We start from the raw sequence: 17075 nt of genomic DNA on the forward strand, positions 1-17075 counted from the left end.
ATAATTCAATGTTATCAGGAATTTTAAAAAAGTTCTTTTTGGTTCTTTTAAGCAGCATGAAGCAAGACTGTGAAAGGCAGAAGTGACTGACAGACTGTGGCTTTGCAGAGGGGTGTGTAGACAAAGCCTACTGGAAAGGATTGTCAGCTTCCAACAAGACGAGCTATACAAGTACATCATGTACTACTTTTCTCCATGCCCTGTCCTTAACATCCAGACAGATCACACCTGGTGCAGTGGGGACCTCTCGTGAGAGATAACTGCATCCAGTTTCCTGGTATAGGCAAACAGAAACCTCGGTAAGGGCTACGTGAGAAATGTACTTTTATAGCTAAAACATAAAACACCTTTCAGAGGATCCACAATACACTTACTAGGTACAATTCCTCCTGATTTTTTGCCCTCCAATGCTGCAGAAGTGGACTGCTGCTTTAAGTGGAGGGTTTGGGGTCCAAGAAACCATGACTCAGAAGTTTGATTCATTTTAGCTTAAGTCACTATGTCAGTTCAGACAAGGGAGGGCTCACCAAAGAAAGCTGCAGGAGATCCTCCCAAAATTCACTCTGTCAGTTATCTGAATAGCTCCAGGGGCTGGTAAGAGGCTGAGGCAGTAAAGACAGAGTTGCAGACCTCGGGCTAACTCGGTGCGAGTCTCCGACGCGAAGCGAGGCAGCAAGCCGTGTGTCCCATCACTCACTGCGGTCCTGTCATGCAGTCACTGTTATCGCAGCGCCTGCAACTTTCCTTTATCTCAGCAAATTACGTCCAGCTTACACTTTTTGTTCCTACGCCAACTTCGTCTTCGATGGGTTTCGCGCTCACATTAATTCCTTCTCTTCCCACACGTTAACCATCGCTGGGCTTGTAAAAGGGAGGTGCAGTTCAACGACAGATCCCGTCTGCCTTGGACTTAACATCCCATCCATCACCACACCTCCAGCCCCGCATCAGTGCTCAAGTAACCTCAACTGCACGTCACTGTGGGGGAAGTTGCTCCAGCTAAAACGAAAACTTTAAAAAACAGTTTTCAGACAGATCAGCTGGATAATAGTGCTCCAAACCCCTTCTCCCAACATGGAGACGATCTAATCATACCAACCCTCACAGCCCCACTTGTTCCTCTTACAAAAGAGCCCGTTGCCTCACGTATTCACCCTCATGTACATCACTACTGCAGTATCAGCTCATGGCAAGGAGGATTTGTCAAGCAGCTAGGCCTTCTGACAAGCTTCAGCCCTTTGGCAGTCAACGCAAGAGAGAAGCTCCGTCTCTAACCTCATTTGAAGTTCCCCCTATTCAGTCAGAACTTTTTTTTTTCTCTTGTATCCCCCATAAGGAAAGGGCCCTGCCCAGCAGGCTTTAAAAATCAAGCAGCTAAAAATGTACCAGGATTTCTTCCACAAATTCATCTATTCAGCCCTTCCATTTCCTGATCCTACTTCCTAAGGACTGCAGTGGGGACAAGGCACAAAGCTCCTTTAACTGCTGCTGCATGAAAAGCAACACGCACAGCAAGCTGTGGAGTCACAAGGTCTGCCTCCTGCCCCTGGAGGCCCAGATATTTTGAGAGGCCCTGCCTTAGTCATTGGTAACAGAGGAAAACAGTCAAGTTATAACGTGGCCTTTTTTCAGTGTTTCATGTCAAATTACTTAATGTGCAAGGAGGTGGGCATGCTTCATGTGGCAATACTAGCGATACACACTACCAGGCCACGGTACCTCCTGCAAGCTAAAACATGTTCCTAGTGTGCTCAGAAACAGGAATTTCCCCAAAATTACCTCATGCAGACCACCCCAGTTTGAGTACACGATACATCAGGTAACAAAAGAAACAGGAAAGTCAGCGATTCACACACCTCTCTGCCTTGACCCTGCTGTGATGGAGAGATGAAAGTTCCTTCCAGTAAACACATAACCAACTTGGATCAAATAAGGCCTGAAAATTTTGATATAGGGCAGCTCAAAAATGTCTTAATTTCCAAAAGGCAATAAGCTCGCCTCTTCTGGAGAAGCAGCATGTATATCTATGCACACAAGGTCCAAGGTAATCCCCTACACAGACAAGAGCTGTCCGTATCTACAAAGCCACCCACAGCTCTTGCTCAGCAATGTTTGCAGCATGACACAGAAGGAGAAATTCAAGACAACCAGGGCTCACAAGACACTTGCCAGCTTGACTTCCTCCTCCAAAATCTAGAAAACAGCAGTTTTAAGCATGCCAGCATAGCAAGAGGAAAGATCATGTCCTTATTTCATCCAGCTATTCCTATAAAATGGAGAAAGCAGTTATAAAATTCAGTATCTGTAGAATGAAAACAGTCCTCTTGGCACTCCCAGCCTAACTTGGTGATGCTTTCCAGGCTGCTGTAAAATGATAAATTTCTCTGTGGCAGTTATCCATTTGCTGTCCTAACTTTCTGTGGGTTTTGTCTCAGTGTTTAAAGTATTAAGCTTTACTTTTTAATGTTGAAGTCTTACAAGAATTCTGCAAGACAGGATATAATGTGGTTTAGTAAACACAAAAAAATAATTTCTGATGCAACCCCGCAAAGTTTTCAAGTGTGCTTAATATGTTACCACACAAATTTAGCAAGTGACCTTTTTCTCATGTTTTATCACAAGACATGAATAAAAAGACTGCAGTGGGCTGAATAAACGCTTAAGGCATCGCCACGTACGCAGATTTTAGGATCTACGAAGGCCAGAAAACCTGATAAATCGAGGTAAATTACAACAGGGGACAACATTCAAAGCCTTCTTTTTGAAGCGGGTTATTCACTTGATGCATCACAGTAGAAAGAACGAATGAGATGAACACCAGTGATTTAAACAATTATTCTACTACTGCAAAAATGCTGCAAGAGCCTATACTGGGTGATCTAGGCCCTGTAATCGGCACCAGATAAAAGCAGGGACATGAGGAGGATGTCACAAACAGAATGGTTGTATGTACGTGTGAATGGCACTTCGTTTCTTCAAAGTCAAAAGCTAAGAGTCCGTTACATTTTCCCCTGACACAATTAATGCTCCAGACAGTGAATGAAGATCGTTGCGCCTGGAAACACATCAAATCCAAATACTCCTGACAACTCAGGAATTGCTAGAAACCATTTTAGTTGAGTGTGAAACTCGGTCATGGATCACGGACCAAAACCTGTCAGTGCTGTTGAGCCTTTCGGAGATCACCCCAACCTCTGTCTCCTCCTTTTCACGATACTCTTCCTGCTTCTCATCCCCATGTAACAAAGAGGGGAGAAAAAACTAAAAACTCACCTCCCCTCTAATGTGGTGCACAGCAGTTGTACCCAAAAAGTTGTTTTTCCCCTGGACTAAATCAAAGTTACTTTCAGTAACCGCAGGACACCCAGTGACAAAGTCCAGAGGCAGCACCTGGGTCCGAGGAGAACGACACGGGGACAGCCACCCGAACGCCGCCTGATAGCAAGCACCAGGCTTTAGGCCTATCACCCTGAGAGCCACTACGCTGACCCTTGTAACGCACAGAGTCTCTGCGGGTTGGGGCACTGACATCAGCCCAGAGCCCCTGCAGGGCCTTTCCTCAGCAGTGATATTTACCATCAGAGGTTTAATCGCTAGGACTTCAGGCTTCAGAGCAGAAACTGTCTTTATTCACTTCGAGGAAAACTGCCTTCACAGGAGCTATTGTTTCTGGCTGTCTGCAGATCTGGGACTTGCATCTGGTTCATATTTTCTTTCTGCAACCACAGGGAAACTTTTTTTTTTAAAAACAATGAATTCCTGGATGATGCAGTGGAAGAAACAGCCACCAGGAGAACATGCTGGTTTGCCAAACCACCACAATAAGCCCCAGCCTGACTGCCACGCACAGAAAGCGGAGGTGCGGTGGTCCTTGTGCCCTTGATGCTGCACAGCAAGGTGTTTGGGGGAACAAATCACCCAGTACAATCTAGAGCAGCACCTTTTCTTCCTTCCCACTGAGCTACCCAAGAGTAACATTTCTATTGTTCTCCCTACTGAGCTGTTTACAAATTAAAGCTTTAAAATTATATTAACAATTTAATACTAGAATTATATTAACAAACACCTCAAAGTTATTTCTGCCCATCCTACTACAAGGGAGAAGAGACCAAAGTCCACTACTCCGAATACAAAATTCCACTCCGCATGGCCAGACAAGTGCTGGCTTTCAAATCACTAGTGTCCGGACCTAAAAATCAAACTGCCAATTCAAGGTGAAAGGCTCCACATCCCATTACCCATTTCTCAGTCCTCCCCTACCAAACTTCAGTTCCAAAACACACTCCCCAAAACAAGATCATAGCACTGTGGAGAGGAGGGCTGTGAAGTTCTCCTACAGTATTGCTACAGAAACAAAAAAAACACGGTGCTTCAGTCATCAAAATAATCAGAGGCATACTGGAATCCAGTTTATCCACAATACCTGCCAGCACAGCTATCAATGCATTAATCAGCTACATGAAAATTAAGCTTGAATCCCGTAAGACACCTGAGTCCTGCCAAAACTCCATCAGCAGCTTCATCTTAATTCTGAAACTCGCTACTGGAGGAGCACTCCTGCAAACTCCCCCCCACAAGTACTGGTGATGTGTATGTGCTCACACACAGACATTCTTTTTTTCAGAGGTTATTTTCTCTTAATATAGGTAGAAGCGACAGATATTTAAACTTTGATCCTGCGTCAAAACCATGTTAAGGCACAAAAAAAATAAGCTAACATATTTGGCTTAAAAACACAGCAAGAATATTGTTTCCAGGGTCTCTTCAAAGCAACATTCAAACTGCTGCCATGGCACCCTCCTGCCCCACACTCAGAAAACTAATATTGAAAAGACACTAGAAAAGCCCCAAAACATTCTGTATGGGGGCACAAGTGATCTAACTCAGCATATCAAATGTGCCGTGGCACCTCTCGCTCCCTAAGAAGTAGAGCAGCAAACAAATTAATAGCTGGCTCACTGCCACGCCAATATTTCAAGTGCATGCAACCCTAAACCACCTACATGCTTTTTTTTGTGAAAACAAAAAAGCTTAGGGAGTATCACATTTATTGTGCTGCAACAGGAGAATCCGATTATGTTTGAGCAGCATATCATTTCACCTGAACTAACTGAAATATTCAGTTACACAACAGCTAATCATGAGCAGAAGATAAGCTCAGAGATAAAAATAGGGAGAAAGACAGAGAGACCTTGTAACAGTTAATCAGCATGATTCATTTGTCAGACTGCCATAAAGAGCACCACCTGAAAAAGCCTTGAACTTCCCTCCAACAAGTCTTTTGAAGCAATAAAGCCTTTTGGGTTGCTCTTGCTTTAGTTTTATTTCCAAGTCATTCATCAAACTCCTGGTAATCCCCAAATACACAGAGGAATCAGAGTCCAAATGGGGAAGAGGTGCAACGTACCCTGTATGTCACCCAGACAAGATTAGCCCGGGAGCAACCCCTCGCAGCACGTCAGTCTTGCTTGACTTCCATAAAAAAACGTGTCCAAATAGATTCCTGCAGGACAGCTTCATCCCAGGGTTTCCAAGTCTGGCCTCTCTGTCCTCAGCGCCCTGGCTGGTGCCCAGGTATTTAACTCCCTTAAGATGAGCTGGATCACTCGGATTTCAAACGGTCATTGGGATCACTGTGCCACGCAGAAAACCACAGTGGGGATGGCAGCAGCCGGCCCAGGAGACACAGCCAGGTACAGGCACATGGCCACGAAGGCAGAGAGCTGCCAACTCTGACATACGGGAGGCAGTGGTGATTTTGGAGGAAGACAGAGACCATTTGTAATCGTTACCTTGGTATAAAGTGCTTCATGAAAATAAAACCGATTCTGCATTCTCCTTTCTCTTTTCCATAAGGCCTCAGACTCTGTTCCCAACAGCCCTTGCAAGATGAATGCAAAAACAAAAAAAAAACACAACCATCTCTTTGGACAATGTGGGAGACTTAAGCATTTGTTGCTGAACAATGGCACCTATTCAAGACTCAGCCTTCCTCTGGCTGTTAATTAGGAAAGTAAACAAAAAACCCTATAATTTAAGCCTTCGCTAGATATTTGGCTTTCTAATCTCCTCTGGAGAATACTGTCAAGCTACTCTCCTGTCCAAAGCAGGGATTTACACTTCCACATGAAGCCAGCTCCCCAAACCTTAATTGGAAGTGGCATTAAGTTCAAGGCAGGCTTAAGCAGAGTAAGATCCAGCAGCAGCAGAATTTCATTAAGCCAGTCTTCCATGTCTTAACTTAATTTGGCCATTTAAGATGATGCATAATTTAAAAGTATCGAGCAGCTCCACTGTCAGACATATATCCTCTGATCTCACTGCTCATTGACAGCAGTAACAAGCTGCCCCTGCCCCAACAACAGCACCCACAAAATTACATTTGGGTCCAGACATTCATCCTTCAAGGCTTTGCCACCAGCCTGGTTGTCCAGTGCTAATTGCATTCATTTCACCCATACCGCCTCTCAGACTTGATCAAGTTGTTGTCTCCTGGGCGTAACACAAATGGAGTTGGGATATTGTAGGGTAACCAGCTGAATGCTGCTCTGCCAGCTGGCTGCTCGCTTTGGGTTGGTCGTTCCAGGTCTGACCAAAGCCCTTCAATTTTGACCCTTCCCAGCTGACCTTGTTTTGGCCTGAGGTTCACCCCAACTGCAGCTGCCCCACATGGCAGACACTATATTCAGCAGTTCAGCCATCACCTGATGCAGTTGCCTTTAGAGCCAGATACTTTAAGCTGACCCAGGGGACCAAAGTTCAGTTATTTTAAACGCTTCCTCTCGGAGCATCTCTGGCACCACTGCAAGATTTCCACCTGCCTTTCCCATCAGGCATGACCAATATTGTGACCCCTTGCGTTCAGCAAAATGGAAAAACCATACAGATATTCCTATGTATAAGGAAAGGTCCCATCTGCACCACAAATTTAAACTGTGTTTTTCTCAGCAGTGTACACACATGTGGATAAAATGCAAGACAGCACGATTAACTTTAAGGAAACATGTTTTATCCCTCAAAAGCATGTAAGCTTGCTTCCTGCCAACAGTTAAAAACCCCTCCTTTGCATCACAGGTAGGAAACTACACAACTTGTCTCCTGTACCAGGACTATTACCACTTCTCCAAATTCCCCAGATGGCTGTGCCCCAACACAATGAGGTAATCCAAATGCTTTTTTCTGATAAAACATTATGCAATTGTCAGAGCAGCCCCAAAATACAGGGATGCAACACATGCAAAGTAGCTGCCGCACAACCGCAACCTTAAGCTGCAGCAACGACACAGCCTCGATTCCTTTGCTGAAGTCCCTAAACACAGGCAAAATGCTTCAACGAGCAGGACAAGAATGGTCACAGCAGGTTTGGTTCAGTCTGCTTCCAAATAATTCTATATGAATCACATTTTCTTCAGACCAAGCAGTTTGAACTTACTGTGAACATCATATTTTTGCTGAGTGCAGTAAAAAGCCCACCCCCGACACATGACTGTACCCTCTGTAATCTTTACCACAACTACTAGTTTTGCTGTTTCACTACAGCAAGTCAAATAGAGAACCACCTCTCTTATAATACAGAAATCACTACATGACATCTTCAGAAAAACTGAAAATTAACAGGTTATTGCTGCTTTAACATAGATATTTCAATTTCATTAGATCAGAAGTTGAACTAAATCACCCTGGCAAATCAACTGCAAGTCACAGATGAACATGGTTATGGCAAGGGTGAAAAACTGCCATGTACTCCGCAAGTAAGTTGGTTTATTACTTTACTCTAAATTCTCAGAGCTGCCCGAAGCCTTATCTCTAAAAAAACAAAGGTAAGCAACCAGCTATGAAATCAAAACTGCCTTCAACGAAGACAACCATTCTTATTAAGTCAGACTTGTAATGGAGACTGGAAACTGAAGTTTGAGACTTCTTTCAGTGAAAAGAATTACACCAGAACTGTTTCCAACTATTTATTTCTTTGTAACCCAAAACAATCTACGAAAGCCACTCGGTTTGACTAAAAATATGAAATACATACTTCTTGGGTTTTCTAAATAAAGCAACATTTCGGCAAATATAGTTACCTCCTCTTGTGCAGCTATCTAAGAGGACAGAAACTTACAGCAGCAATGTCTATAATGGCACTGTACCAGAAGACAGCCAAGCTCACAAAATGCCCAAGAAAGAAGAGACTGTTGCTCCAGACAGCAGTCTGTGGCTGGGATGATGTATGTTACCCACAAGCAATATATTCTATTTTCAGCACATATTTAGGATTCCAAATCTTATTCTTTGTAACAGCAGAACATACTTAGTATCGTCTCTTCCTGAGCTACACCACACCTTGACACCAGAGGAAAACATGATCTAAAAATATCTCCCAAATGGCACAGCAGCGCAGAAACTCACGTACCAGTGATCCGCCAAACCACAGGCCATTAGTTAACTGGGTTTTGCCTACAGAAGTTTTTCCATTACTTTTGTTTCTTTTTTTTTTTAAATGAAATTACCCAAATTCAAATTTCATTATGTTGAACTTCCAGCTAGCCTTAAAAAAAAAAAAAAAGAAAGGAAGAACAGGGCTTGAAGGGCTCCTTATTAAATTGCTCAACGTGTCTTGTGCAGTGCTTTTGTGATTTGTAGCGCTGCAAGAACAAAACAAACAGCTGAAGTTTCCCAGCTCCAACAACTACACTTTGCAGCTGGGTGTTGACATTTGGAAAGAGAGTCTCTATATCAGAACTTTCAATACCCCAAAGTTTACCCAAACTGGGCCTAGTCATAGTATTTCCTAAAGCAGCAGCAACTTACATAGACATGTGAATTCTGAGTTTTGATTAAGCTCCCACCTTTACTTTCCTCTTTCCATGTCCTCACAGCTGGTTGTGGGACGAGACTGCATGTGCTCGGCTACTGTGTTTCAGTGACAAACATTTCAGGACAAAGCTGAGAAAAAAAGAAAAATACCTGTGGATTTGTCCGTTTTTATGCAGGTAGTCCAGTCCCTCCAGCACCTCCTTAAGGATTGTGGCTATGCAGGGTTCATCCAGGACACCAGTCTTGTGTTCTCCTTTGGCCACAATGTGCTTTATAATATCCAAAACAGACCCTAGAGAAGAGTTAAACACATTAGTTTCAACTAGAAGAACTGATTCACAGCTAAGGGTACTTTAGAATCACTTGATATACAAGTCCAAGGAATTCATTGGCAGGGGAAGTGACGACGGTCAGGATCAAAGTCGGTAGCTGAAGCCTTGGCTGCAGGAAAGCAGAGCCAAAGATTTTACAGCCTGAAGGTAGGCTGTAAAACCCCCGTGATCACAAATAGTCAAGAAATTATCTGAACAAGCCAAAACCTAAAGCCTACAATACACAGGACTCGTGGAAGGTTTTTAAGTAGATACTGGCGCTACAGCTGTTTTAGCACTGAGTACTGGAGAAGCAGGAGGGGAAATGGAAAAAGCAGGGGGCTGCCAGGACTCAGAAGCCGAAAGCAACAAGCTTCATAAAATTAGACTTTTTCAGCTCTTAGAAACTCCATGCAGAGGAATAGCAGGAAAAATCCAATACGTTAAAGGATGACACCACCCTAACAGAAAAAAAAAGTGGAAATAATTAAGTAGAGAACAAACGAGGCTGAATTCTGACAATAAGTCACTTCTTCACTGCGTACAAAACCGGAATAGCTTAGATCCTTCCCTAGAAACATCATGCTTAGTCTCTCTACCAACCATGGTGTGAATTACATCATCTTGCATGACAAGCCACACTTTAGAGAGCAAACCACCTCTTTGAATTGCACTCAGGAATAAATGGAATCAATGACTAGGAACACGCCTCTTGTGCGAGGTCCTGTTTTCATTATATATCGGGTACTGTATTCTTTGTGTTTGCATCTGGACTGAAGACAGCCTTCTCAGAACTGTACCATTATTACTCCAGTACGGGATGTCCAGGCCTGTGCTATTCAGCCCCTTCAGACTTGTGTTTCTATGGTTTAATGACTGGATAGGCAGCTAGTAAGACTTTTACAGCTGTGGGCACAAAGCAACGTCAGCAGTACTGGGAAGTTCTTCAAGAATGAGAGAAGCAGGCTCAACTGGCAAAGCACAAAATCCAGCTTTGACCGTCTTTGAACAGTAAGCTTAGAGGGAAAGAACACCTCAGTACTAACTCAGCTAGTTTAGAAAAGCTGAGTTAAAAGCTTTTAAAAAGTTTAGAAAGGTTCATTCTTCCTAACTCACAATCAAAAATCTAAGAGAAAACATTTTTTTTTTATCTGAAGATCAGTAAAAGCTGAAAAACTCACTCTCATGAATTTGATCAATGAGAAAATTATACGTTCCACCTTGTAAATTCTTGAAGCAAGCAAAAAAAATGTGATGGAGGTTTCTGGGGTTTTTTGGGTTTGTTTTGTTCTTTTTCTTTCATCAAAGACAAAAAACTCTCCCCCTTTGAAATTTTACTAGCCATCCTATTTCAATTTCTAGGCCAAAACAATCGTGCAGGTAGGTGTTTGCTTAGCAAAGTATTTTACTTTGGGATTCTCACACGCAAGCAAAAAGGCTGCAAGGTTTGAATACGAACACCGCGTGGAAAGGCTTGTTTTGCACAACTCAAAGGCACAGGAAACAATCACACGGGTGCACGGTGTCCCTCAGTTTGTGGGAAACGGTATGTGCCGAGTTCATCTAACAGCCTGCTGCAGTCAGGAGAGCCGCTATTCCCCACTGCCAAGCTGCACACTTCCCATCTTCTCCGGCCCACCAGCACCAGTCCTCACGCTGTACACCAAGCCACCTCCTAAATCGACGAAAAAAATAAACTCAAGGGGAAAAAAAAAAAGCTATGTTTGGTTGGTAGTGAGCATAACCTCCAAACAGATGAGTTTCTGAGCCAATGAAGAGGAAAAGGAGGGAGAACACATTTGTGAAGGGGGGAAGAAACCCCTTTCGTCAGCAGCAAGCAATTAGACCAGCTCCCTGGCTGCCCTGAATGGCACCTCCAGCTTCCTCTTCCCAAAAAAACCTTTCCTTGGTTCAAGGTATTTACAGAAGACACAACCTTGACATAGCAGACTAACAAAATAGGAAAAAAACTAACAAGGAAAATGAAAAAAAAAAATATAGAAATGAAGTTGCATAACACCCTCCCAACCTTTTACGCAAGAATACTCTCAGCAGCGTTCAGCCTGCCTCTACCCGAGCACAGGAACACACTCATCTTTTGTGAGTTTTGACACGGGTCTTAGTTACTCAGACAAAGGTTTCACCCAGCTGTAACTCAGGTTGTTTTGACATACATTGGACTTCCTGCATGGGAGCAAGATTATCTCTACCGAAGGAAATTGTAAAACCCCAGAGGTCAGAGTGTGCTCCCCTTCACTGAAATCTCACCTTTAGTTTCTAGCATCTGAGAAAAGGATTCTCTGTTGTCACGAGGACTCACCTGGGATTCAGCCTGTCATGTATTCATATTTTAAAAGTACGTGCTTACAAGCCTCGATGCTTCTTATTTTAGACAAGAATTTTTGTGACACCTAAGAAAAAAAAACACCAAAAAAACCCCTGCACTTTCACTGTTCAGGTTTTTCCTCTCAAATGTGCCTTCTTCTGGAGAACAAACTGTCACTTGTTTTAGAAGTTCAGTGAAAATATGTGGTTCTCCACGTACTCGTTTTGTCCTCTTTCCACCCACAACTCTGTTAGCAGACTTTGTTCACAAACATTTCCCTTCTCCTGCAAAGGGCTCAAGGAACATGAGGAGGCAGATCATATGGTGGTCAAATTCATTTGGTAAAAAAAAAATAATCCTGTATTTAGCCAAGTTGGAGGTTGTATTTAACCCAGAAAAGGGGGTGGTGGTTAGACAGACAAGAGGGCACGCACAGAGCCAGCCATCCTTGTGAAAGGGCTGATTCACACCCATACTATATCTGCTCCCAGCCCAGCCTGCCACTTTTTAAGCACATTTTTTAAAAACCACTTTCACATGGAGATGTTCAAAGAGAAGGAATGTGCCAGTCTTCTACAGAACGGAGAACAGCAAAAAGGCTATCAGCAAAATGCTTAGTTCAGGAAATAGCAGAAAAGCAACCCAAGAGCCACCTTCCTGTTGAAGAAAGCGTTATTTGGATCATCTCCACTTTGCTGCACAAAGGAAAAAAGTTTTGCTACTGGCACCACAACACAATAAAGTTGTGATTTTTTTTTTTTTCCTCCTCACAGATCAGTAAATTTGGGACTCGGTACTGACTCCCAGCTCAATTACAACTTTATCAAGCACAGCTTTATGAAGCTGAATATGAAGGAATATGAAGATCGAAGCCAAGCTGCATTGTCACGCACTGCTTCATGCCACGTTCAAATTCTTCTGGCATTCCTGCTCAGGAAGCCTGACATGGAGCAACTAAATACCCAGATCCCCAAGCACAAACCCATAGCTAAGCATGGACCTACTCTGAAAGCAGAACTCATGGGAATTTCACTATTGAGGAAAATGCTTCCTCCTAGAAGATAGAGATTGGATTTCGGCATCAGCCCGACCAATTCAACACGAAGTTGTTCCCAAGGATCTCAGTTAAGCGTGACACGCTCACTACGGTATGACCTCCACTGCCTTGGGACATGAGACAAATTTTCTCACTTGCACCAACTGAAACGACAGATTGGTAGATCAGAGCCCTGCCCTTAGTCTACGGGGGAAAAGGACTGTTTTGCACAAAGCAGCCTGCTCCCAACCCAGCCACACAGGAACTGCTAGAAATTAACTGGAAACAAATTCAGCTGAACTGGAACCAAGATCAGATCTACACAGGGGCACATGCTTTACAAACCAACCATACTGTTTCAAAACACTAGCACGATTCCAGGTCCTGGCAGTTTCTGAGCCAGCTTCCAAACCAGTTTAAGAGTAACTGGGGGAGCAAGAGTACATCCAAACATAGCTGGATCTCTGCTTAAATACAGTTTCCGTACGGATTTGTGCTCCCCACAAAAACTGTTCGATCTCATTGTGTCAGACAAAAGTCTCCCATAATCTAGTGGCCAGAAGATGAGGTTCATACTGTAAATAAGGCACCCAACTCCATATTAGAGAACAGTTACAAGATATTCAAGAGGAAAAAAAATCCACTACAATGTCTTTTTAAAAAAAAAAAACAACCACAAACTTTGACTCCTCCTTGGAATAAAATTTCTATTTTAGATATTACTGTGAAGTACTCTGGTGTGTACTACACACAGCACTAGGTTTGATTACAACATTTCCCTCCTGATTTTTCTCATCTGAAATGCACAAATAGAAGCTACCAATTCACTGAACAGGAGGGTCAGCCTTAAGCGAGAGAGGAAAAGAAATTAAGTTTGGCTGAGGCTGACTGGAAAGCTCTTCCAAGCTCAGAAGGGGAAACAACACGAAAAGACAAAACAAGACAGAAGAGCCAGAACTGCAGCCTAAATGTAAATATAAATAATGCTGTCATTAATAAGGATGTTTAAAGAAGACTGGTGATGAGCAACTGATCTCAAAGCCCAAGAGAAGACAAAAGAAAGATAACAGAGATTGATGTGGAAAAAATGCAGATATAAACAAATTCCTGCCTTATCAAATATACACTGTGCAGCACACCAACAAAGCCTACAAGATACTGTGCAATCTGATAAAGCATTTAGCATTATTTGTCTTTCATCGTTAATCAAAGCACAGTTCGATGCCAATCGCGAACCGTATCACATCTACTTAGTAAAGCACAATCTCTCAGAGCAAACTGTACAGCAACTGAAAGTTAAGTTGTTTTCTGCTCAAACTCAAAAGCTGCCTGGTCTGCTCCAAAAGCTGCTAACCAATAGGTCCTAGTGACAGCAGAAGTCCCAGGGAACCAGCTGTACATAGACTTACCCTCACCCGACAGAACCCAACCTGTAACCACCGCAGGTCAAAGACAAACACGGAGCGAGCAACTTTTTCTGGGAGTCGTCATTGCTCACACCAGCCCTGCAGCAGTCACATGCAAACGGAACAGACACCCCCTTGCTCCCTGCACTGACCCCCAGGAGCGAAGAGCAGGAAGCCCCCCAGTTCGCCTTTCCCATTTTGGCATGACTAGAGAATAGCCAATTAGGCCTGACTTGATCCACAGAGGCCAGTTCCAACTTTCCAGGAGCAAGTACCTGACTTCCACCCACTACAGCAGCATCTGAGCAATGAAGACACAAGAAACCCACGAGCAGACCAATACCCTGAATTTGTCAGAGAGGCATATTCAGTTTTCTATACTGACATCAGGCAGACCACTTGCAACGGACTGTCTTGAAACCCAGTAAATCCAGTCACGGCCTTGCACCCCACACATGTACCCAGTAAAACTGTCTCCTTCAACGCTCTGTACTGGGTGCTACTCCAGTGTTCTCTTTGGTAGCAAACGGAGATTAAAAGCGTTCCACGGTTCACCCCCTCCCTGTGGTGCCAATGCATCTGCTCCTGAAGCCACACTGTAAGTCAGATCACTGCAGTAACTGGAAATCCAGTTTTCCAGGCAGGGTGGAGACCAAGCAGCCAGGAACTTCTTAAACCAGTTTCGCTGCTGGAGAAAAAACTTTTGTGTAATCGCACCCTCAGGGTAAGAAGTCCTAATTGTTCCACTGATTCACTTTCAACAGCAAAGTCACCGCAAACATCGATGCGTCCTGTTCCAAATCCAGAGCGTGTTTCTTTGACCTCACCTCCATCAGCAAGCGCGGGTAATGGTATTTTGGGAGCCCGCTTCTGATGTTCCTCCTCAGGAGAGGAAGAAAGTATCCACACACCAGGCTGATTAATGCTTCAGCGCGTGGGGCTGAAGCAGAGAAGGGTACAAAGAGCTGAGCAGAAAGGAAAGCTTGTTCAGAACAAGATTGCAGATAAATGCAGGACTATTACAGCCGGAATGTTACGTGCCCCCAGAGGCAAAAGAAATGTACAGCAGAGCTAGTTGCTGTGGGAACCATATCTTGCATATTACAGTATAACCTAAGTGACAGGACAAAGGTACAGGATAAGCTAAATGCAAAGAAAATTCCTTTAAATTTGTCTGGCAAGCAGAACAACTTAATTTTCAACAAAAAAAATAAAAGAGGCAACAGTACCTGCACTGGTTTGCCAATTAGACTAGGCCTGGCATAAACAGGCTGGAAAACAGGGGGATCACTACGGTTTTATGAGAATCAAGATCTGCCCCAAACCTGATTGACACTGGTGCTGAACATGCTGCATCTTTGAGAACTGGGAGTTCGCAGGATTCATTGCTACTACTTTCAAGACATCTCAGCAGAAGGCAGCTGTTTCGGTGAGCCTGACTGTCATGAGAGCCAAGAATTAAATCTGCATCTTGTCAGCCTCTGACAAACGGAGGAAGAAAACACAAAAGGAGGAATAGCTGGGTTCAGTACTTCTGGGGCCAAGGCACACAGATACAGCAAAAAAACACTGAAGTAAATGAAAGAACAAGTTATACAAAACAAAGGAGAAGACATTGAAGTAGGCTGCTGGGGTTTCTGGTTTTGAAGTTTTGTCTTAACCCTGGTTAAGCCACCACAGCTCAGAGGGAGAGTTAAGGAAACTTCCACTTCTTGCCTCCTTCCCTCTAAAGCACTTGCACAGATGTGCAAGAAATACAAGATTAAGGCAGGAAGCAAGATAATACAGTAAAGGGGCCAAAACAGACTACTGCAGCTGAGACAAACATTTATAGGAGAAAATCTGAAGACAAGCTATTCATTTTCTTTACACTTTTCCCATTGGAGCTAGGAGCAGCAACGTATCTACAGTCTGCTTCCTGCAATCACGTACAGTCTCTACCACCTCCTGCTTCTGACTTAACCCATCCTTAATTACTTGAAATTAAGTTGTGCCTCTATAAAGAAAATTAAAAACCCTCCAGATGGACTCCAAATAGCATAGCTCTCTCCTAACAAAATAACTCAACATAAACATGAGGATTTCTAAGAACCTGTGGCTTATGCTTTGATCAGAACTCGCTGCTGGAATTAGGAGCAGCCGGATCAGAGATTAACACAGCAGTAGAACAAGATGTCCTATCTCTCTGGTGCAGAGCTAAGACTTGCCATACCTCCCTTTTGGTCTGGCTTGCTGAACTGCTGGCCAAGCACTTCATCAGATAATCAAGATCAAAGGTTGCAGTAAGAGGTTGATTAGATAATCTTAAAAACTTTTGGAAAATAAAAGGTTTAACTATTTCAATACAGTAATCTCCTTAGCAGCTTTAATTAGGAGCCCTCGAGAAGGCAGAAGATTCGAGAGCCCTATCTGGAAACATTTCAGTATTTAAAGGATTTACACAGTTTAAAAATATTTTGAATGTCTCATCTGCTGTAGGCTAGGACAGTAAAAATTGTTGCGTGATGTAGCAAGCCACCACAGACAGCTGTTTCATACCAGCAACTGTTGTAGAGTTAGCCATGGCCTTGGGTCACCTGTGAAGTGAGAGCTCTTGTTAAAACCAGTGAGAATTTAGAGGAGCAAACAGGTCATGATCAGGAAAAGCACAAGAACAAAATGACAGCTGCTCCTCTCCCTACTAAAAAGCTGCAAGGGTTAGAGAGCAGGACTAGGCTTCGGATGGCTTTAAAAAAGGTATGAGTAAAATTCACAACAGGGGAATGCCAGTGAGGCAACGAGCAGGTCAGCAGTTGTCTAGAAATAGCCATTGGAGTTTAGTTTGGAGTAACACTGGACCAAAAGGTTGGGGCGCCACGTTGACATTGCTCAGCTTACATCCCTACAAAACAATTTTGACAGTGGAGGAAAGAAAGGGTCTGAAATTCCTACTGAAGGGAACAGAAACAGCAGATATTTTGCAAACCTGACTCAAGCACACATCACCAGATCTGAAAGAGCGTGTCAGAGTAACTGGACACACCAGCACCTCTTGTCACTACCAGCTGGAGATCATCACAGCCACATTTCTGCCATCAGCAACAACTACGCTCTGCATCTGCTTCGGTGTCAAATCTGCCAGTTCAAACTGCTTTCAGCAGTAGCTTCAGCCAGCCTGTCTGACTTGGCTCTGATGCAGATTAGCAGTT

The 17075-nt window shown here is 43.5% G+C and overlaps 1 protein-coding gene across 4 annotated transcripts in view; it reads right to left on the reverse strand.

Annotated features, from left to right (window-relative positions):
• OXSR1 (oxidative stress responsive kinase 1) overlaps nucleotides 1-17075 on the reverse strand; it is a 93175-nt gene that overhangs the window by 41564 nt on the left and 34536 nt on the right. For all 4 annotated transcript variants that reach the window (XM_086467383.1, XM_086467382.1, XM_086467384.1 and 1 more), the window contains exon 4: nucleotides 8959-9100. In XM_086467383.1, the coding sequence (XP_086323509.1) occupies nucleotides 8959-9100 (142 nt within the window). The remainder of the gene's footprint in view (nucleotides 1-8958; nucleotides 9101-17075) is intronic.

The sequence above is a fragment of the Leptosomus discolor genome, chromosome 6 (genome assembly GCF_034619465.1).
Source record: "Leptosomus discolor isolate bLepDis1 chromosome 6, bLepDis1.hap2, whole genome shotgun sequence".
Lineage (NCBI taxonomy): Eukaryota > Metazoa > Chordata > Aves > Leptosomiformes > Leptosomidae > Leptosomus > Leptosomus discolor.